General features: G+C 39.9%; 2 protein-coding genes and 1 pseudogene across 2 annotated transcripts in view; 2 read left to right on the forward strand and 1 right to left on the reverse strand.

The window, feature by feature from the left end:
• The window catches only part of Jmy (junction-mediating and regulatory protein), a 69712-nt gene that overhangs the window by 11635 nt on the left and 34707 nt on the right, over nucleotides 1-23370 (reverse strand). Inside the window, exons 3-8 of the mRNA NM_021310.3 lie at nucleotides 22836-22986; nucleotides 17889-18058; nucleotides 12197-12362; nucleotides 11657-11844; nucleotides 11076-11162; nucleotides 855-950 (exon numbers count right to left, since the gene is read on the reverse strand). Coding sequence (NP_067285.2) covers nucleotides 855-950; nucleotides 11076-11162; nucleotides 11657-11844; nucleotides 12197-12362; nucleotides 17889-18058; nucleotides 22836-22986 — 858 coding nt within the window. The remainder of the gene's footprint in view (nucleotides 1-854; nucleotides 951-11075; nucleotides 11163-11656; nucleotides 11845-12196; nucleotides 12363-17888; nucleotides 18059-22835; nucleotides 22987-23370) is intronic.
• On the forward strand, nucleotides 6690-7159 carry Gm6109 (predicted gene 6109). The gene has a single exon (XM_884704.8). The coding sequence runs from the start codon at nucleotides 6757-6759 to the stop codon at nucleotides 7102-7104; it is 348 nt and encodes a 115-aa protein (XP_889797.1). The 5' UTR covers nucleotides 6690-6756; the 3' UTR covers nucleotides 7105-7159.
• Gm30155 lies at nucleotides 20114-20453 on the forward strand (annotated as a pseudogene).

Here is a 23370-nt window from a genome sequence, read left to right on the forward strand (position 1 = left end):
ATAGTCCTGGCTGTCCTGGAACTCACTCTGTAGACCAGGCTGGCCTCGAACTCAGAAATCCACCTGCCTCTGCCTCCTGAGTGCTGGGATTAGAGGCGTGCGCCACCACGCCCAGTCGCTTAGTTATTTCTTTAACAGAATGTTATTCATTTAGCTCTTTACTGCTTTTATTCAAAACAGGGAAAAAACAAACAAGAAAACAAACTAGGATACCTGTGCCTGTCAATTCCTTTGAAACAATTATCCCCAGCTCCTTTATTATCTACTATCAAATATGCTAAGACTTGTTCCCTCTTATTCTCTTACCTAATTAAGCCAACTGCTTAAAAACAACATGGGCAGGGCCTTTTGTTTAGTCCCAGCACACAGAGTCTGAGGGCAGCCTGATCTATATACATTCCAGTCTAGCCAGTGCTACATAGAAAGACCTTATCTCACAAACAAGAAAACTAGCCAAGTGACTTTAATCTTCAGTGGAAGAAACAGTACATAAAACCCAACGTACATACTAAGAAACTATTTTCAAATGCTTAAGTAAGGGGGGAGGGACTTCTAGGGCACCTTTTAAGAAAATACCTGATAATTTTCTTATAGGAGTGAAATAAAGTGTTTTTGTACTGTTAACATTAACAATTTTTTTTTTTTTAATTCAAAAGATTCCAGGCTTTCTTGACACTATCTTTACTCTTTATATACTCAGGAGGTGGTGCTCCAAGGGCAAAGAATATTACTGCTGACTTAGCCAATTTAACTGCTCCAGCTGGGAATACACTCTAAACAGAACCCCTACAATCAGAGTCCTATGGCTCTCTCTGAAGAGCAATGTAAATCAAACATTAGCACATTTCTATTACCTGCTTAAATGTTCGAAGTCTATCCAGTGTCCTCTGTCTCTCTTGGCTAACCCAGGCACTTTTTCTTTCCTCTTCATCATGCAATTTGTCTCTCTTCTGGTAAAGAAGAAAGTAATTGCATTATACGGTGCCCAATTTATTTTAATTATTAACAAGAGAAAGGGAAAGGAGAAGATTTCTCCCTAACATGTCAAATTAGTTAAGATGATCCACTGAACAAAATCTTTGACAATGCAAACCTCTATACTTCCAATAAGTTCACGGTGGTCAGATAAAGTAAACTGAACACTGCTTTGTCTCAGGGGTTTAGGCTACAACAAATTTTGTCAGAATTATTTCTGGCTTCACATTCAGCCAACTCAAATATAAGTGACTTTTCAAATAAAATCAGCAACTACCACATCAATAATTTTTCGTTTGTCTGTTTTTGTTTTCAAGATAGGGATTCTCTGTGTAGCTCTGGCTGTCCCAGAACTCTATAGGACATGGCTGGCTTCAAACTCAGAGATCTGCCTGCCTCTGCCGCCTTCAACTTAAATCCCTTTTCTTTGAAAGGAGGGGAACCATGTTAATTTAATGTTACACAGTGTATCAACCAGCAGTTAGAAAAATATGCTTCCAATATTGTTCATGAATCATGTGAGTAATACTACACCCTGTAGTAGGCATGCTATTAACACTGATGTTTGTAACTTTCTCCTTACTGTTGAATTACCTAAGAGTTACATAACAAAATCTCATTTGTCAGATATTTTAGTTAAACAAATGAAGACTTTCTAGGTAGGCAAAGTGTGTACTGGCTGGTTTTGTGTACCAACATGACACCGCTGGAGTTATCACAGAGAAAGGAGCTTCAGGTGAGGAAATGCCTCCATGAGATCCAACTGTAAGGCATTTTCTCAAATAGTGATCAAGGGGGAAGGTCCCCTTGTGGGTGGGACCATCTCTGGGCTGGTAGTCTTGAGTTCTATAAGAAAGCAGGCTGAGCAAGCCAGGGGAGGCAAGCCAGTAAGGAACATCCCTCCACGGCCTCTGCATCAGCTCCTGCTTCCTGACTTGCTTGAGTTCCAGTCCTGACTTCCTTTGGTGATGAACAGCAGTATGGAGGAGCTGAATAAACCCTTTCCTCCCCAACTTGCTTCTTGGTCATGATGTTTTGTGCAGAAAGAGAAACCCTGAGTATGACCAAGTGTTATCACTTTTCTAATGTTATCCTCCCCACTTCAGCACGGAGTGAGAGAGACTACCATGACCTGCTCAAGGCTGACACACAAACTCAGGAAGCAGTCATATTTAAAACCAGAGACAAAGCCAAACTGGAGCTGCCTCTCAAGACTAATTTCACCTAGGAATTAAGCTCTTTTCTCTCACCCTTTCACCTCATGGCTCAACTTCAGCCCTGACAATAGCAGTTCTTGCTCCATGTGCTTGGATGATGATATCAAAGCCACAATCAAAAGATCTTTGTTTCCTTAAAAACGTAAGAGGTGGATTGGGAGTGGTGGCACAAACCTTTGATCTCAGTGCTCAAGAGGCAGAGTCAGGAGAGGTCTCTGGATTCAAGGCCAGCCTGGTCTACATAGTAAGTTGCAGGACAGCTGTCGCTAAAAAAGACCCTGTGGTGTCTCAAAACAAACAAGCAAAAAGAAAAGGAAAGGAAAGGAACAAAGATGGATTAATCAGCAAAGTGCTTACTGCAAAGAGTGAGAAGCCATGTGTAGAAGGAGGTACCAACAGGCAGACTCCTGGAGCGGCTGCCAGCCAGTGTAGCCACTGGGGCAATGAGACCCCTACACAGACAACTAAAATGGAAAGAGACTAAGAAAGACAACAGAAATTGAGCTCTAGCATTCGAGGATGCTCCCACATGTATGTATGCAAGCATGCGCACGTGTACACATAGCCAAGGCCCAGTGATACACATTTATAATACTTGAGAAACAAATACAGAGGGATTGTTGTGAACTCTATTCTACCTTTAAAAAAAGTAAAATAAGGTGTGAGGATAGGTGTGAAGATATCTGGATAATATAATTTAGTAATAATATTTACAAAGGAAAAAAAAAAACCACCTCAGAAAGAACCTGTATCCAGAGTAAACACAGCACTTGGAGGCCATGATAGCAGGAAGGCGGGCGTTCATTCTGAGTCAGTCTGAAGACAGTGACACCTTGTCAACAGACAGAGCAGCCAACGATAGAAAAGATCCCGACTTACAACCCAGGAAATCATTTGGACCTCAAGAATGGGCATGTTAGGGCGGAGATAACCCAGTGAATACAAGACAGGTTATCCTTGTCCCATTCCAAGACAGTAAGAAAGGAAAGCACACAGGGCTAGTGATGGATGACTGTGCCTTGAAAGCTGCAAGTACGTCTGAAACAGAACCTGAAGGTATCGCACGCACTATGACACAGCCCTGAAGCACGGCATTTCCCTGGCATACACAAGCCGCTAAGTTCTATCTCTAGCAACACAAAACAGTGACAACCACCACAAAATGGAAAAGAACAGTTTACAAGACAACATGAACTGAAAATTTCCATGTGAAAACATGGTATTTCTTAAATAGGTCATCTAATAGATTCACCAAAAAAAAGGCAAATGTAAATATTAACAGAAAATAACATCCAATGAGTGGTGGGTCTCAGACGTACTCACTATCACATCATTACTATAAAATATAGGGGCAGTATCTCCAAATTGTGTTGGAGAGGTAATGATTACTGGACACCCAACCTGTCTTGTTGTTGCTGTTGTTGTTGTTCTTCTTCAGTCCTGAGTCAGGGCTTCTCTGTGTAGCCCTGGCTGTCCTGGAACTCACTGTGTAGACCAGGCTGGCCTCAAACTCAGAGATCTGCCTGCCTCTGGAGTGCATGCATCACCTGGCTAACCTGTTCTTTTTGTACAAGGGAAGCAAGACATTCTCCAAACAAGAATTTAAGAAATTATCAGAACACTGTCCTAAAACAGTTCCTAAAGAGAAAACCCATGCCATGCATTCCAAAGGGAACAAATATACTTAGAAATCAAGAACTGAGCAGAAGCCGTGCACTTGTCCAGATCTACAGCTGAATCTCAACTGAGAGGGAGGGAGGAATCTGATATTTTTACATCGAAATCTGTAGCACACTCAACAGAGACGGGAACTATGAGGAAGTTTCCATATTGCCAGCATTTATCTAAACAGTGCTCAATGCTTCCCAACTGTCCTGTAAAGGAATCTATACAATTCTAGTAGTTCTGTCAGAGTTGTGATTAAGACCTCTTGCTAGAAGGAGTAACAATTTTGGAATTCATTTTTTAACTTGTAGCTTTACTTTGGGTTGTTTTATTCTTCTATAATGATCACACATCACAATATACACAATAAAGGTTTTCAACTGGTTGAGACAAACACTGCTTGTCAAGTCGCTAAATTAAAACTGCTCATAATAAACGTAAACGCCTGCCTCTGACTCCTGAGCGCCAATACCACGAGGCATAATTAATCTTAGGAGTAGTAGTGAGAAAAACGCTTAGGACATATTTCAACATCTGATGTGTGATCAAACATAGGCACAAAATACAAAGGGGGTAAAACATGCTTACATAAGAAAACCATTCAAGGTCACACACTAGAAAAAGTGATGTAATTTGTTAAAATAGTTTCCATGTACCAAACCGGTAAGAAAGGCCCTTTAAGAACAAATCCAAGTTCTTCTTGGTCACTGATTTATGAGCCAACTACATACTGCATCACACATCAAGAGAAGGGTGGAGCTGGCATCCTTTTTCTTTTAGCTCGTGCTAAAAGAAACCTTGGGTTTTTTTTGTTTTTGTTTTTGTTTTTTTTGATAAAAGTTCTCACAATGAAATTCAGGTTGGCCTTGAACTCAGCATGCACTATGATTGGCTAATAGAGTGGGGATTTCTAGGTGGAGGTAGAGCATCAATATGCTGGGGGGGGGGGGGAAAGAGTATCAGTTTTCTAATTTCACCAATGATGGAGGTAGGAGGTAGGATGCTACCCTTTAAATTGGGAATGCAGGAGAAAAAGAGGTTTGGATTAGAGAATGGAACAGACAAATCTAATGAGATTAAGACAACTTGGATATGTGACAAGAAGGAATGGTAGATACTATCCTTATGAATGAATGTATGAATAAAATTCTTAACTATGCAGCAGATAGTGTGTAAAGGGAAGCTCTTGGCAGGAAGATGAATGGATGAAGTAGTATTTTACTAACTATTAGGTTGAAGGGCAGGTAACGAATTCATACGTAATTAGGGAACATCTTCAAGAAGGTCTGAATGGCCATCCTGTTTCCTAATGGGTGGAAATGTTTTCAGAGAGGCTAGATACAGTTTATAAGTCTTGGTGGTAGTGGGACATATCCTCTGGGTAAGTGTTGGTTCCATGACTACAGCACAGGACAAGGAATTCTAAATGACTAATAATAAACACAACACCGGCTTTTCTTTCTCTTATGTTAGCTGAGTCAATTATTACTAGATACAAAAGCCAGGCCTCTCTTCCTAGGTCTCAGATACAGACTCACTACACCATCTTCAAGGTCTCCAGGCAAAAACAAAAACAAAAAACCAAAGAGAAAACATGCTTTAAAGTCCACATAATAGCAAAGTGGATATTAGCCAAAAAAAGTACAAATATCCAGGATAAAATCAAGAAGGTCAACAAGCCAAAGGGCCCAAGAGAGGATGCCTTAATCCCACTTGGGAGGGAGAAGAAAGGAATCACAAGAAGGGGGAGGGGGTAGGAGAGGGGACAGGAGTAGAAAAGGAAATATGATCAGGTATTGGGTGGGGGGAACAGAGCTGAAGCCCTGAAGACCAGCAGAAAGAATAGAAACAGACATCCTCTGGAGGTAGGAGGTGCGGAGACCCTCTAGAATGTACCAGAGACCTGGGAGGTGAAAGACTCTCGGGACAGGTGAACAACTTTTTAAAATTCATCTATTTTTATTTTATGTACACTGGTGTTCTGACTATATATATATGACTATATAAGGGTGTTGGATCCCCTGGATCAAGAGTTACTGATACCCGTGAGCTGCCATTGGTGCTGGGAATTAAACTCAGGTCCTCTGGAAGAGAAGCCAGTGTTTTTTAACCACTGAGACCTCTCTTTAGTCTCCAGAGGGCAACTTTTAGAATCAATTCTTTCCTTCCACTTCCATCTTAGGCACCAACTCGGGTCACAGACATATATGGCAAGCACCTTAATCCACCCACTGAGCCCTTGCCAGCCCAATAATGTAGTGTAGTGAGAAAATCTAAGGACAGGGATTGGATATGGCACAGTCAGAGCACAGGGAGTATGTTATATACCCAGTAGGACTCCACTGGAGAAAACTGAATTTTTCTTTGACCGTGGGAAGTAATTGCAGGCAGCTTCTTAGTCAGTGCTGTGTTATTAAGTGTATCAGTCTTGTTGTATCTGGAAGACAGTCTCCTTGGAAACAGATACCACCTCTGGTTCTTAGGGTCTTTTTATCTTCTCTGCCCTACACATAGATTCCTGAGCCTTGAGGGCAGGGGTGTGAAGACAACCTGTTTAGGACAGAGTAGTCCGCAGTCTCTGCACACTGTCCAACTGTGTCTCTGTTAATATCCACTTACCACAGGAACAAGCTCCTCTGATAGGAGTTAACCAAGGCACTGACCTATATCCCAGCCTGGTGTGATCTTTTGATATTTTTGAGATTGCCGTGTCTAAAGCCAAATCTGTCCTCAAACTTAGAATCCTCTGTCTCAGCTTCCAGATTACAGACATATACCCCATGCCCATTGTAAGTATGTTTTTGTTGTTTTGCTTTTAAGACAGAATGTCCTTTCTCGCTCCCCGGCCATCTTGGCGGCTGGTGTTGGTTGGGGGTTGTCCCACACCTAAGGCAGGAAGATGGTGGCCGCAAAGAAGACGAAAAAGTCTCTGGAGTCGATCAACTCTAGGCTCCAACTTGTTATGAACAGTGGGAAATACGTGCTGAGCTACAAGCAGACTCTGAAGATGGTCAGACAAGGCAAAGCCAAGTTGGTTATCCTTGCCAACAGCTGCCCAGATTTGAGGAAATCTGAAATAGAGTTCTATGCCATGTTGGCTAAAACTGGGGTCCATTACTACCGTGGCAATAATATTGAACTGGGCACAGCGTGTGGAAAATACTACAGAGTGTGCACACTGGCTATCATTGACCCAGGTGATTCTGATATTATTAGAAGCATGCCAGAACAGACTGGTGAGAAGTAAACAAGAAAGTTTTCCTTTAATAAAACTTTGCCAGAGCTCCTTTTGAAAAAAAAAAGACAGAATGTTTCTATGTAATCCATGCTGGTCTCAATTTTTCGGTGATCTCCCTGCTTTTATTTGCAAAATGCTAGGATTAGAGTTGTGTACCACCTTATCTGTGAAGGATGTTTCTAATGGGAAAACACAATTTGCTTTCTGACCATACTTTTCTTATTTAGGAACTTGTTAGGGGTAGTGCTAGTCAGCAAGCAAACCACATTCTCTTCAGGATTTTAGAGTGAGTATTAGATGTTAAACTCCCCTCGGAGCTGCACTTCGAGACAGGGTTTCTCTGTGTAGCCCTGGCTGTCCTGGAACTCACTTTGTAGACCAGGCTGGCCTTGAACTCAGAAATTCGCCTGCCTCTGCCTCTCAAGTGCTGGGATTATAGGCGTGCACCACCACACCTGGCCCGGAGCTGCACTTTTAACTTATGTGGTTTCTATGGAAAACTTAACAATACGGTTAATGTATTAGGAGTTATATTTTAAATGCTATTATCACCCAAGAAATTCCAACAAAGATAACGTAAGTTTCAAAAGAGGCTTTGAGAGGCATTTACCAATTGTAATCAATTGAAGATTCTAAGCATGCACAACCTGAGATTTATGAGCCATGCACATGAGCGTGCAGCTGAATGCAGGCCAGGACAACGCTGAATGATGTCCTCCAACACAAACAATGCAAACTTACAGCATTATGCCATCGGGGAGGACTGCGTAGTTTGCGTGTGAATTTGAGGTAACTCGAATGGCCACGCCTGAAGCCGACTCTCCTTTCCCTGACTGTGTATGTTTTACAATGACTTACCTTGTTTCTGTTTCCCTCCATCACATCACATGTTCTATCTAATTCTGAGGTTTGGTCAAATTTTAAGATAACATTTATCTCTGAGATTCCTGTTTTTATTTCTTTCTTTGTCCTTAGAAAATTCTTTGTGGACAAATTTAAGAATAGAATGTCAGTAACTAAGCTAAGAACCCAGGTACAAATGAGAATGGGGCACCATCATTACCAGTTCGATTCCTTGTCTAACTCTACACAGCACTTTCTGACCCACAGACTTAGAAATGAAAGGGCAATAATTAATTTGCTATTTCTAGCTAAGAGAAAGACAGTCATATAATTTAAGGATAAGTGACTAATATCCTGTTTAATTATGATAATAAGGGACAGCTTTAGCTAAATTGTGCCAAATTAGCTTAAGGAACTAAAAATGAACTAAAGTTTACTGATCTTTAGGGTGATGCCAAAGGAAGAAAAGAAGCTTTAAAATAAGCAAGTGCAGAAAAATATAGCCATCCTAGCATTTTTGGTACTCAATTATTTATAAGCTACATGTGTTGATTAATATATCAAAACCCACTGCTATCAGAACTCACTGTATGTAAATATGATATAGTACCATAATGGGAAAGGAGGAAATTCCTAATGTAGCTCACATAATGTAAACTAGTTAGTTACACACAGCCACTTGGGAATGTAGGACAGCAGTAATTTCTCAGCGTGACAAACATGACATCATACCCAATAGTAAGAAGACAAAGCTTTCTGCTAACTGGAAAAGGCCAAGGTGTCCCAGCTAGAGGTCCTAGCTAATGTAGTAAGACAAGAAAATGAAATAAAGAAAATGAAATATACCACTAGAAAATATAAAATTCTGGGCTGGAGAGATGGCTCAGCAGTTAAGAGCACTGACTGCTCTTCAAGAGGTCCTGAGTTCCCAGTAACCACATGGTGGCTCACCACCACCTATAATGAGATCTGATGCCCTCTTCTGTTGTGTCTGAAAACAGCTACTGTGTACTCATCATATATATAAAAATAAAGTAAAATCTTTTAAAAAGAAGGAAATATAAAATTCTAATAAATAGGAAAATTAGTCCATGTTTGTAAACAGTAAAATTCAATAAAATTGCTTCTTCTCAATTTTATCAAGAGTCTCAATTGCAAATTATCTTGTGGTATTCTAAACTTTAGGCAGACTGCAAGGAAAAGCCTAGGGTTAATAAAACAACCTCTAAACAGACCCTTAGAGACAAGGTTACCTGACCTTTGACTAAAGGACAAAGGCAATGCCATGGAACATAAGCAATTTGTCCAACAAGTGGTGCTGAGGCAAACAGACATGAGCATGCCAAAAGGGGATGTAAACACCTTAGACTTTCCAGACAACTTAACTCAAAACAGGTTGTAGGGCTAAGTGTAAAATGTAAAGCACAAAAGCCTTACAGTGTTTAAATAAGAGATACAATGTACTGGCTAGTTTTGTGTCAACTTGACACAGCTGGGGTTATCACAGAGAAAGGAGCTTCAGTTGAGGAAATGCCTCCATGAGATACAACTCTAAGGCATTTTCTCAATTAGTGATCAAGGGGGAAAGGCCCCTTGTGGGTGGGACCATCTCTGGGCTGGTAGTCTTGGGTTCTATAAGAGAGCAGGCTGAGCAAGCCAGGGGAGGCAAGCCAGTAAAGAACATTCCTCCATGGCCTCTGCATCGGCTCCTGCTTTCTGACCTGCTTGAGTTCCAGTCCTGACTTCCTTGGTGATGAACAGCAGTATGGAAGTGTAAGCCGAATAAACCCTTTCCTCCCCAACTTGCTTCTTGGTCATGATGTTTGTGCAGGAATAGAAACCCTGACTAAGACATACAACATAGCATGAGACACATCATAGCATGAAACACAGCAACTAGGAACTCAGGTTTGCTCAAAGTAAAATCTCTGCAGAGGACACTTAGGGATAACCGTGTACTAGGGAAAATACAGTAAAAGACATCTGATAAAGAACTCTTTTAAAACTCAACAAAAGCCAGAGTGGGTGCACACCTGGGAGGGGGGGAGGTTCTCTATATAGTGACTTTAAGGGCATGCTCTGTACGCTCTGTATGAAGTCCAGTCAAAAAGTAAAAACCCTGAGCAAGGAATCTGATGATGACAGAAAACCATGCTCAGCAGCAGTTACTTGAGAATGAGAACTAAAACGACTGAGATACTACTCTACCTATTACAACAGCTGTCAGTCATTCTGAAAACAACAAAAAGCTGAATAGGGTTTAACAATATAGAGCTCTCATTTAATGTTGGGTAAGTGCACACTAGCACATTTACTTTGTAGACAGCCTGACAGTTTCTTAAAACAATATAATCTTACCTTAGTATCCAACAATCCAAACATTCAATCTGCACTATTAGGTGAAGTAAGTCAACCTGAATATGCAACATGTGTATATTCCAAACATACATAGGGCAGTAAAATTAATCTGATCCTATAGTCACAGATTCATGTCATTTTGCACCTGATCTCACAATACCAGGCAAGAACTTCAATGTAATCAACAGGAACAATGTGCCAACACTGACCGCTACTAACTGTAACACATGTACAACTGTAATAGTAATAGAAAGCTGGAGGTGCGGCTGGGAAGGGCACATTGGAACTCTCATATGTATAATTTTATTTTGCCTAAAACTGATCTCTCATTCACTCATTCAAACATAATCATTCACAGTGGACATAATTCTCAATCAATAGTTACCCCTTTCAGACACAAGTGCAGAGAGAATCCCTATAGAAGCATCCCCTGTCAATAAAATGTCTTTGCTCCATTAGCTTAGCAGGAAATAGGAAAAGTGGATGTTCTCATATAGAGAGAGGATTTCTGAGAACAGAGTCAGGAGCAAAAGGGGAACTCTGAGGAGATGGCCGCCTAAAACCGATAAAGTGACCAGTCACGTGGCACACAGGATAATTAAGTTATGGGCTAGTCAGAGAACAGAGCCAGGCAACTGGCCGAGGCAGGTATTCACTTGGAAATCTCAGAGTTGTTATTTCTAGGAACAAAGCACACAGGTGGGAAGCCCGAAGGTTACAGATGGTGTCAAGTACACACAAGTAAGATTCTGTCCCAAGGCCCTAGAAGCCCTACTTACTATTTGTATTGTATGATGGGCTCTATATTCATCTTCACTCTGAAAACGCTGCTGGAACTTCTCATGGTGTTTTGCAATGCAAATTTCCTAGAAAAATATAAAATATATAAAACTTAGGAGGACCACAGCAAAGTCTATGAGACTTGTTTTACTTAGAAGCACGGGAGCTAATGAGGACTTGCTCCTCTCTCCTTTACCAGACTAGAGCGACGGTCAGGACTGACCACGTGAGATCTGTCTAACCCTGACAGCTGTGTGTCAGTTCACTCTGTAACACCCCAACCTCATTATGTAAGGCTATGCTACTGACATCTCTCCATCAGGGAAACCTCTCCTGCAGGGATGCAGAAACCATGTCCATTAGCAAGTAACCCTCTGAATAGCTAGAGTGCAGCCATTCAGATGTATGTAAGACGGCACCTCTAAGAGAAATATATTTAATGTAAGGGGCTGAGAATAGGTAATAGAGATTTCCTTTTAAGAATGGAAGTAAAAATGGCCAAATCATAGTACTAATCATAATTTGAATTATTAGACATGGATCAAGGATAAAGTAATGAACAAAAACAAGATTTCAATACTTTTTTATTTCTGAGGTAGGCTTTCTTGGCTGAGACACGGCCCCTTCTTGCTTCCAGCTGGCGTGCCTTCTGCTGCAGTTTCTGTAGCTCTTCCCTCTGGGCGTGCACAGACGCTGCCATCTCTTCCTTCTCCAGCATGGCCTCCATGCTTTCGTAAGTGTCGTAGTACACCACTTCATCTCTCTTTTCTGTTATAGAAGTGGTGGTTAAAGAATGAGATTCTTCACTAAGTCATGATTAAAGGGTAAGGAAATAGACCTCAGACTAAATTAAGCAAATGCTTAGCAGTGTCTGGTACAAAGTAAGTGTTCAATAAATACAGTCCTCACTCTCCCACATAGCACACAGGCAAAACTGCAAATTCTGATTCTAGATGAAAATCCTTTAACAAAGCAGGTACACTACAAACTACAAACGCCATGTGTAGCCCAAACTGTTGAGTTTAAGGGTTCCTCTAGGAGCAGCACAGCTGGGATCCACGTGCACTCCCTCCTCACCCTCTATCTTTTGTGGACTTCTGTGGTTAAATGCACACCATACCTGATATAAGTCTCTTGATGCTCTCCAGCTGTGCAGTTAATAACAACTCTTCACACTTCAAGATTTCAAACTGTACTTCATACAACTGAAGTTGCAGATCATAGTAGTCAGATTCCAGCTGATCCAATCGAGCTATAGCTTCTGTACCACCCTGTAAGCTTTGCATCTGCAGTGGAAATAACATTATTAACTGCTTTAGGAAAGAAATGAGAGCCAGGCACTGGCAGCACACTCCTTTAACCGCACGCCCAGGAGGCAGAGGGAGGGGAATCAGTTCGAGGTTAGCCTAGTCTACAGAGTGACTTCCAGGACCAGCAGGCCACAGAAAAGAACAAAACAAAACAAATGAACAAATGAGTGAATGAAATAAGTAAAAATGAAATCAGATTCCTGAGCTGGGTGTGGAACTGATAATGGAGAGAAGACCATTTAAGGCTATGTGCCTGGAGAACTAGGCACAGGCTTGAAACTCTCGACTCAGGAGGTGAATCTGTTAGATCAATTCAAGGCTAGCCTGCTAAAGAATTTGTCCAAGGTCAGTCTGACATTATCTTAGACTAAACTGTAAAGGAACTGGGAACAGCTCAGCTATGAAAGTGCTGGCCTGCTTGTACAACAGTCCAGTCTAGGTTTAGCTTCCACTATGTAAGTGGCAGGGAGAGACATCTATACGTTTAGAAAATATGCATAGAACCAAAGAAGAGAAGGGCACCTCTTACGCATAAGGGAAAAATAAAAACACAGTCATAAAACAGTAAAAAAAAAAAAAAAAAAAACCTTTAATATAACCTACCACAAAACAAACTTTCAATGTCTCCATCATAGCTTGTTCACATTTAGGGGACCAATGTCTTATCACCCTAACACAAATGTCAATATTCCTCTTCTCAATTCAAAAGCAGGCATTATGTTAGATGGCTCACATATGCCAAGTCGTGGGATCATGACACCTAGAAACTAGACAGCACCATTTTCTCTAGAAGTAAGGAGTAAGCTTGCAGATCTGAGACCCACAGAGTTGTTCTGTTCACATAAAAATGTGCTTACTACCTTCATTGTGAGATGTTCTGAGGGACAGTACCAAGAGCTTAAATACTCATACGATAGTGTTCAATATTCCATGTACTAAAGTAAAACTCAAATAGGGAAATATAAACTTATTTTGAACTTGCCTACATGCTTTTAGGCAAAGGCGGAAAGAAATAAATGAATTGGCTTCAATACACACACACACACACACGTTTAGAATATATATACTCAGAAATCAAAAAAGACCATTAGCTTAAATTTTCTGTTGTGAAAGAGAAAATGCTGTCAAGCTTTTTACATGAAGATGGGCTCCTTTCTGAAGTGTTGTTGTGCATTCTCTGCTAACCAGAGGACAAGCACTCTGATAACTGTTACTGTGCTTCTATAACTAGTCCCTTAATAGTATCTTAGCTTAAGTATCTTCTACTTCAATTAATAACTATAAAGAAAATACCCGAAGTTTAAATCAAAATCAAATCAAAAGAAACAGTGCTTAATCTTTGTCTTAGTCAACGTTCTACTGCTGTGACGAGCCACTGTGACCAAGGCCACTCTTATAAAAGAAAGCGTTTCCTTCAGGACAGCTTATAGCTAAGACCTAATCCTTCTCAAGCAGTATTGCTTCTTGATGATTAGCATCCAAATGGGGTCCAAATGGGGACCAGTCTCATTCAAGCCACCACAGCTTAAATTTGAACAAAATTCAAATGCTCATGGGATTATCAATACCTAAGAGTTAATTTGGAAAATGTATGTATTTCAAGTTCATCATTATCTTCATGAAAAGCATTACCAATTATATTAATTCACAATTTTAACCTTTTAATTTTATTATCAAGAATTTTCTTTTTATAATAAATAAAAACAGTGCTCTGTTTGAGCTCCAATGACTTTCCCTTCCAGCAGTTAACTTCCCACTACCTCAGTGTCTTCCCAGACGACACAAAGGTTAGGGCTGGGTTACCTGGTCCTGTCTCTTCCCACCTGAAAATGCAATACTGACATTGTTTTAAGAACAAATCTCCAGCACGCAGGAAGCCAGCCTCTGTTGTACAAGGTAAATTTCAGGCCTGCCAGGACTATCAAGACCTTGTTTCAAAACAAACAAACAAAAACAAGCCTCTCTTAATCTAAAATCATGGGGTAGGACTATGTTACAAACAAAGACTTCAAGGGCAAAGCATTTGCTTGGAATGGGTTTAATATTTTACATGTGTTCTTTTTCTCATGAGTAATGCAAGACGCCTTAAATTATAGCTATTAAAGCTGACAGTACATCACAGTTAAATACATATAAAGCACAATACCTATATTATACATACTACAAACATAAACTTGGCAAGAATGACTGACAATTGTTTTAAATGCTCTGAAGAATTCAGACACATAATGCAGACACATAAAAGCACACTGTTACAATCATGGATGTTGACGACACAGACTCACAAACTCTAGACCTCAGCCTCTTCCTTCTCTACGCTGGAGGTCTATTTATAAAAAGCTGTACTTTCTAATGTTAGGGGTCAGGGGTCTTTGCCTTTGGCACCCTGTATTGCCAGAACAGCTCAGGATCAGACAGATCATGTCAACACTAAGAAATGAGATGAAGGTAAAGTCTACTTCACAAACAAACCGGCTGACTTAAAGGAAAATCCAGATTAAAAAAAAAAAAGGAACCAGCTCAATAAAGGGAGAGTGCAGTAGAAATGCCTCAGGGAAAAATAGGATGGGGCTGAAATCCTTCAGAGATTGAATACAAAGTGTAAATTGGCCCAGACAAGGTCCAATTTTACCTACTCGAATAAGAAAACATAAGGGTAAAAAGAACTGCTTTCTAGGGTAATCTATGAGCCCTTATTTCAAACAAGCAGAGAAGCCTAAGGAAGTACAAGGACATCCTGGACTATACAGTGAGACACTATATTACATTTTTTTAAATTAGTAACTGTCATTGTAGAACATCTCAGTATACCCAAGCCAAAATAGATGCATTAATATAATCGTTATGTGTAAAAGTTGTTCACTTGCATTTATGTCTAAGTGCCACAAGCAGGTAGTACTAAAGGAAGACACAAGGCTGCTGGGCCCTTCTAGAAATGGAATTACAGTAGGTTGTTAGCTGCACTGGACGTGGTCTAGAAAAGCATCCGGTCAGTCTTCTTAACCATTGATCCATCCGCCTCTAGCCCTGATAAAGCAATACATTCCACACAAAATGGGGGGCCTGGAAAGATGGCTCTGCAGGTAAGAGGACTTGTTACTCACACGGTAGACAACCACGCATAACACCAGTTTCAGGTAATCAGATGTCTCCCCTCCATGGGCACCTAGCATCTATATGGTATACATGCATACATACAGGCAAAATATTCATTCACATATATATATAATAAAATTTTAGCCTGTACTATTAAACGCAGACATTAGAGCTTGACAAATCCACTTTCAACCTGGTAGGAGGTGGGCCATGGTGAGCTGGACTTTCTCACACACTCACGGGAGTCTGGACTTGTGTAGCTGAGGATGAACTCAAGCCCTGACTTTTCAGTCTCCACATTGAAGGTATGAGAAGCATGCTCCACTACACATAGCTCCATGTTCAGTATGTTAAAGTCAAAATGACTAACCAAGAGAGGGGGAGAAAAGCAGGCCTATACTGGGTAACGGACCTGAATCCAGAACAAAATTCTTTAAAAGAAAAAAGTTATTAGAAAAAAAATCAGCTAGATATTTGGACAGACACTTCTTAAAAGTAAATATACAACATTGTTTTCGAAATTCTAAAAGTCATACATTGTCAGTGGAACTGAATGCCTAAAACTCAGGGTTTTATTGCTTTATTATGCAGTTCTCTGCACACACTGGCTGGCGATAGCTAGATTATTATATTATGTGACTAAGTGGCTTTATTCTATTGACTTTTCATTATTGTTTTAGTGCTGGATATCATGTGCATTCTATGCAAAAGTTCCACAATGGAATTACACTCCCTAATAAAAAAGGCAAGTGTCTTTAGCCCACTGAACCATCTCAATCCCAGACGCAGCCTTTTAAAAAGGCTGTATTTTGAAAAAACATGAATAAGATATGGTCAAAGATCATAGTGAAATTTGACAAATATATGTGAAAATGATCTGTGGGCTTGATCAGATCACATGTCTGTGTACACTAGTCTCAAGCTTGGGCACAGCATGGAGATGCAGAGAAGGTATAAGGAAACCACAAGAAACATGTCTTTCTTCTGGGCTTAAGCATGGATGTGCACTCCTTTAAGCCCAGTACTCAGGAGGCAGAGGCAGGAAGATGATGAGTTCAAGGCCAGCGGCTTGATAGAGCAAGCTCCAAGGTAGTCAGAGTAGCACAGAGAAATCATATCTCAAAAAACAAAAAGAAAAAAAAACAAAAACAGAGAGAAACTTTTATTTCAATAAGCATTGAAAATTCATTGGCCTTTTTTGTACCTTGGTGTATGCTACTCCCTGTTAAATAAAAAGCTACCATGTGTCCAGATCTTTACAGGTGGCAATCTTTAAGTGGGTGCAATCACAAACATTATCTCATAGAAATGGTTTAAAAATGGGGTACAAAGCCTGGTAGTTTAAAGGAGAATAGGCCCCTGATAATGAATGGCCCCACAGGCTCAAGTTTGAGTGTCTGGCCCCAGTTGGTAGGGATGGGAGGCTTTGGTGGAGGACTTATATCACTGGGAATGGGTTGTGAAGTTTCAAGACAGTCACTATCGCCAGTTGGCTCTCTGCCTTGTGCTCCTTTTCAAACTGAAATGCAACTGCTCCAGTGTCATGCTTGGCTACAACTATGCTCCCTGTTATAATGGTCACAGACCCTACGCCTTGAGAACCATGCCTTGGTCATGATGTCGTAGCACAGCTATAAAAAGTAACTAAGACAAGAAGAGAGCCATGTGTCCTAATTATCAACTGTCAACCTGACACAGCCCAGAACAACTCGTAAAGAATCTCAGTTGAGTAACTGTCATTTTATCATGTTGGTCTGTGAATATCCATCAAGGGCTGTAATGACTGGTAACAGATGCTGGAGGCCTTAGCACACTGTGGGCAGAACTATTCCCTGAGCAGGTGGTCCTGGGTAGTTTAAGCAAACTAGCTGAACAGGAGCTGAAGCCAGTTAAGAGAAGAAGCCAGCAAACAAGTTTCTGCTTCAAACCCCTGCCTGGATGTTCCTCAGTGATGAACTGTGACCTGGAAGTAAACCAAAGAGGCCCTTTCCTCCTCTTAGCTATTGGTCTATATTTTATCACAGCATCAGAAAGAAACTAAAACATGCTAAGTATGGTGTCATAGGCGATAGACACAGAAACTGGATGCCTGAGTTGGCCAACCCAGCTTAATTGACAAATCCTAGGGCAATGAAAGCTCTTTCCTCAAAGTGGTCATCAACTGAGGAATGATACACAAGGCTTCATGCATACACAAACACATGCATCTACATCTGAACACACGTGTATACTAACACACAAACATGCACACAGGTACACACACACGCACAAAGCACATAATATTCACTGACAATATTATCAAAATGGTGTTATAAAAATATTAAATGTTTCTCAAAATCAAGAATCTTATTTATGCAAATCGTAATGTTTTACGTTTTCAACATTCTTAATGATAGCTTTTGTTACCTCTTCTTTTAGTGCATGTTTCTTCTGTTCCAGACAAATTTCTTTAGCTCTCATCATCTGCAAAGTCTCTTTAGAAACTGCATACTGGAGTTTTTCCATTCGCTCAGCAGCTGCTGCCCACGATGCTTTGCCAAATTTCTTCTGATCTGCTCGCATCCGATCATACACAGCTGTTAATAGTAATTTAGTAGAAATATTAAGGCACAAAACTACTAGACACTGAAGAACTATAAAGTTTTCGATTTCACTGGCTTTCACAATCAATTACACTCAATGTCTCTATCTCATAGTGCTTTCTCTGTTATCATGTAGTGGTGTATGCCTTTAATCCCAGCACTGAGAGGCAAGTAAATCTTCAAGTTTGAGGCCAGTTTGGTCTACATTGTGAATTCTTGAACAGCCAGAGCTACATAGTAAGACACTGTCTCAAACAAAGCAAAGAAACAAGCTTCACCACGCCCTGGGGAGATGGCTGAGGAGGGAAGCATGTCTGCTGCTCCTGCAAAGGACCTGGCAGCATCCACACAAGCACCTGTTAAAACCACTTCCAGAGAATTAGATGCACTTCTTCTGGCTTCTGCAGGATTCTGTAAAAATGTGGTGCACATAAACTCACAGACTCACATACATACATACATACACACACACATAAATTAAAAATATGTATAAATTGTAAAATAAAAGAAAATTGAGGCTGGATATGATAGGCTACATATTGAGTTAGTTACAGGACAGCCAAGGTTACATAGAGAGACCCTGTCTTAAAAAACAACAAAAAAGAAATAATCAACAAAAATAACATTTAGGAATGGGAGGGGGCGTGAACATATTGAACACACATGCGCAAAAAGAGATATATGTATATGTTAGCTGAAATCTATCTAATCCCTATATATTCAAAATATTCACTGACTCCCCCAAATGATAAACTTAATGTCTTTAATGCACAGTCTAATATACATTCTGTTATCTTGAATAGTGGTATATGCCTTTAATCCCAGCACTCAGGAGGTAGAGTAGTTTCAGAAACAACATTTAGGAAACTTTGTGATGACCAGATGCCGGAGGAGCTAATGCCATGTGCCAGTGCAGATGGAACCAGCAAGCCCTCAGAGGCAGCACAGCCCTCTTCTTTCCCAGAAGAAAGAGCTTCTTAGCTTGTGATAATAGGACTGACTGGATGAATCAAATGCTCATGTTGATAGACAGCTAATATGTTCCAATTTTAAAACGCAGAAATGGAGAGATGGCTCAGCAATTATGAGCTCCCAAACTCTTCCAGGGGACCCGAGGTCAATTAGCAGCATACATATTGGACAGCTCAGAGAGAAAAATGCCAGCTCCAGAAGCAATACCTTGGGCCTCCATGCGCATCTGCAGTCACATCCATACAACCACACAGACATATGCATACAAATGACTAAAGTAAACTCTTTTTTTGAAAAAGCATATCACAGATAGGAGCACTGGCAGTGGTGCCTCCTGAAATCCAGATACGTATGCCAATCCCACTTTAACAAATGACAGAAGCTGGAGATTAGACTAGCAACATGGGATAATCTCACTGTATTTTCAAAGGTGATTAATTCTGTAGTATTTGTCTTTTACAATATAGAATTTAGTATAAGCTTTGCTTTAAATTTTTCAGAAATCGTTTATTTTAGTTCTATTTATATGTGCAGGTATTTTGCCTAAATTTGTGTCTGTGCATGCCATGTGTGCTTGGTGCCCATGGACACCAGAAAAGAGCATCAGGTTCCCTGTAACTGGAGTTAACAGACAGTTGTGAGCCCCTAGGTGGGTGCTGGGAATTGATCTGTGTTCTTTGGAAGAGCAGTCAGTGCTCATAACTGCTGTGCCATCTCTCTAATCCCCGAACTTCTTTCTTTAAAAAATAAATAACTTCATTAATAAGTCACATACATCTTAAAGTAACTGTAAGTCAATTCCTTATGCTTACCTTCCCCATTCCTACACTGATGCTCAAATACAGCCATCTATTAAACCACTTCTGGTGCTTACTTTACAAATATTGGTATTTCTTGACTTACAGTCTTCAAAAATCACATGTTCCTGTTCTGACAAATAAGGAATTTGCTTCCTTAGAAGTTCTGCTCTTGGGATAGGGGCTGTGGCGGTATGTGGGATTACAGCTGCGGTAGCTGTGGGACTGGCTAAGAAATACGAAAGCTCCTCTGGGCTCAAATAGAATTTTACAAGAACATAATGGATGGAGAGGAGAAAACCTATGGTAGCTATGAAGGCCCTGATGCTATGTATGTAAAATTAATACCTTCTGATGGCCCTGAATTTATTGTAAAAAGAGAACATGCATTAATATCAGGAACAATAAAGGCCATGTTGAGTGGTCCCGGTCGGTTTAACGAGAATGAAACCAACGAGGTCAATTTTACAGAGATCCCCTCACATGTGCTATCAAAACTGTGCATGTACTTTACCTACAAGGTTCACTATACTAACAGCTCCACTGAAATTCCTGAATTCCCAATTGCACCTGAAATAGCAATGGAACTGCTGATGGCTACAAACTTCCTAAATTATTAAATAAAATAAATTAATTTTATTAATTATTAAAATTAATATTAATAAAATTAATTGTTAAAAATTAACTTAATTTTTTTCAGTATTTAATACCTGTAGTTCAGTCAGTAATTTTTTCACATATAGCATGTTGCCTATATGAATTGAAACTCTAAAGCTAATTGCTGAGCAGATTTCTTCTGTCATTTGCATGCAGAGTTGAAATTTGTTTGCTACATCAACAAATTAAGGACATTTCACAAGCCAAAAAATAAATAAATAATGCCAGTCTATAGATGGGTTGCTTTCTCCTTTGGATATGACCTTTAAAATTATAACTGATATAGCAAATCCTGGAATGTAAATGTAAATGAATATATTCTACGGGTAATATAGGGGCTTTTTATGTTTTTAGTGATTTTTTTTTTAAAAGAACCTGATCTTATGCCACTGAGCATTACTAGAGTTATGCAAATAATTACATGGGAAACATGTTCATAACTTAGCCAAACCTTGATTTTTATAACTCAAAGAATAAGAGTTGAAATTTCTTATGTGTTATTTTATAAACTGCAGTATCTTATGTTTTGTTTATTGCCACAATTCAAGTACTTTATTTAAAAGCAATTTTGGAAGCTAACCAGTTATATCTTTTAGAATAGTAACTGAACTGTAGCTATCTAGTCAAGTAAATGACTTAAAAGTTCAAAAAAATAAATTAAAAAATTAAAAAAAGAAATTCTAAGTCAGGCGTGGTGGCGCACGCCTTTAATCCCAGCACTTGGGAGGCAGAGGCAGGCGGATTTCTGAGTTCGAGGCCAGCCTGGTCTACAAAGTGAGTTCCAGGACAGCCAGGGCTACACAGAGAAACCCTGTCTCGAAAAAACCAAAACAACAACACCACCAAACCCAAACCCAAAAAAAAGTAGTTCTGCTCCCTTTTCTTGGTCTAAGCTTTGCTGCTATAGTCACTGCTGTTCTTAGTGGCTCTGAGGGAATAGCTTTTTTCTGAAAATAACGCTTGCTTTCAAATACCTGAAATCATATTAAATAACATGCCTTAAGCTCATTTTAGACTGTGTTCAATCTGTTTCCCTACAGTGTGCTCAGTCTAACTTGGCCTTAAGAAAACAATGAAACCACCATTACTATACCTTGAATTTTTGATGTAGTCATATTGTATAATAAGCTAAATGCATAGCTTTGATCTTAAAACTATATACACTGCCATTCCCCCCATCCAGAATAATGTATTTACTGAAAGTAGGCAACAACAGGTTAAAAGAAATACTAAAGAAACCAAAGGTCCACCATAGATGTTGGAACCAACATGTTAAAGAACATAGAGGTTAAAGAACATGTTTGCAGTTTTGAGTACTATCTTGGGTCAGTAAAAGACCTCTTGTAAATTTTTGTAGAATAGAATCCTTTATTTCTTTCTCATATCATGTTTCTTTGCTCTTCAATAAATACAAAGCAAAATCCTGTTAGGGAAAGGCTGCAAATGAAGAGAGACACAGGAAGACACGTTTGGATTCACTGTTAGTCTAAACAGAGGAAGAATCTTTGTAAACATGTACTGTGACAACAACAAGAGGAGCTGAAGTTTTCCACCTAGCATCTCCTTGGTCCTTAATTTAGGGTCTCAAAGAAAATATCCCCACTGTCTATTTTATATCAAAATTATTTCTGCCATTTTAAATTTCCTAGCCATCTTTTAAAATTGTATTCAAATAGTAAAGCAACTGTAAGATCAATAAAGAAGAGTGTACTACAGGGGGAACAGTCTATTTTAACTAAGATACATTTTAAAGTCAAGTCTGAGGTTTAGTTCTGTAAAAAGTTCACTTGTTTGCATACACATGGGAAATTGTTTCAATCGTGTTTCTCCATCCATTGGCTTTATCCAAGATTAAATGACCTTACTGTGCCTGTTTCTGTATTTTTAATGGGGCTTCAGACCTTAGTAGGCCCCAGACCTTATCAAAACTGACTGGCATCCAGGCCATAAAACTCAGCACATAGACAGTACCACCTGACAAAGGAAAAACAAAGACCTAATCCATCAAAAGCCATAGCTCTGGGAAAGTCTCTAAACGTACTGGCCTTGCTTTTTGCTTCTGTAGTTCTGCTTCTGGCAGACTAAAATTGTTAACTGAAGTATGTGAACCCAGAACATAGTTTTCTGCTTAAAAGTTCATCCTAAGAAAGGCTCAGATTTCAAACACCCAGTGCAATCCAGCGGGGTAATAAACCCAAGCAGTCTTCTTGGTGGCTACCCCACAACAGCTCTCTCTAGCTTTTGCTATTGACTTAAAGAATGGGTATGGCATACACAGACGCTTTGTTCTAATCATAAAAAACTTAACTACTCATCTTTGAAAATGCCTGAGTCTTAAAGCTTACCTTTCTGAGCTTTTGCTGTTATTTCAAAATATTTGACGGTGAGATCCTGAATAGACAAAACAGCCATGTGAGCTTTCCGCTGCCAGTCAGCATCTTCTTTCTGTAGACTCTCAATTCTTCGAGGGCCCAAATAATCATTCTCCATGGAAATCTTCAGAGAAAAGAGGGGAAATCTTTTACTCATTCCTCAAACATTTTATGGGTGTAATGTGCCATAGTCAGGCTTAGTGCTAAAATAAAGAACACTACTTGCAACCTGCTCTAGAAGAGAAGTTAGTGATTTTAAACTGAACAACAGTACTGAAGACTTCTAACATAGGAATCTGTCCTCCATTCTTCCCTTTCTACCTTTGTCAATCTTCCCATTCCCACCCATCCCCATCCCTACCCCGCTAAATAAATACACAGCATTTGGTCATTTCTGAGTGTTAAGACAATGAGTAATTGCCAGGCATGGTGGCACGCGCCTTTAATCCCAGCAGAGGCAGTCTGGTCTACAGAGTGAGTTGCAGGACAGTCAGGGCTACACCGAGAA

The sequence above is a fragment of the Mus musculus genome, chromosome 13, assembly GCF_000001635.26.
Source record: "Mus musculus strain C57BL/6J chromosome 13, GRCm38.p6 C57BL/6J".
In the NCBI taxonomy this organism is placed as follows: domain Eukaryota; kingdom Metazoa; phylum Chordata; class Mammalia; order Rodentia; family Muridae; genus Mus; species Mus musculus.

What these genes read in the sequence shown, in the direction of transcription:
- Gm6109 (XM_884704.8), top strand. Translation starts at nt 6,757, where the DNA reads ATGGTGGCCGCAAAGAAGACGAAAAAGTCTCTGGAGTCGATCAACTCT.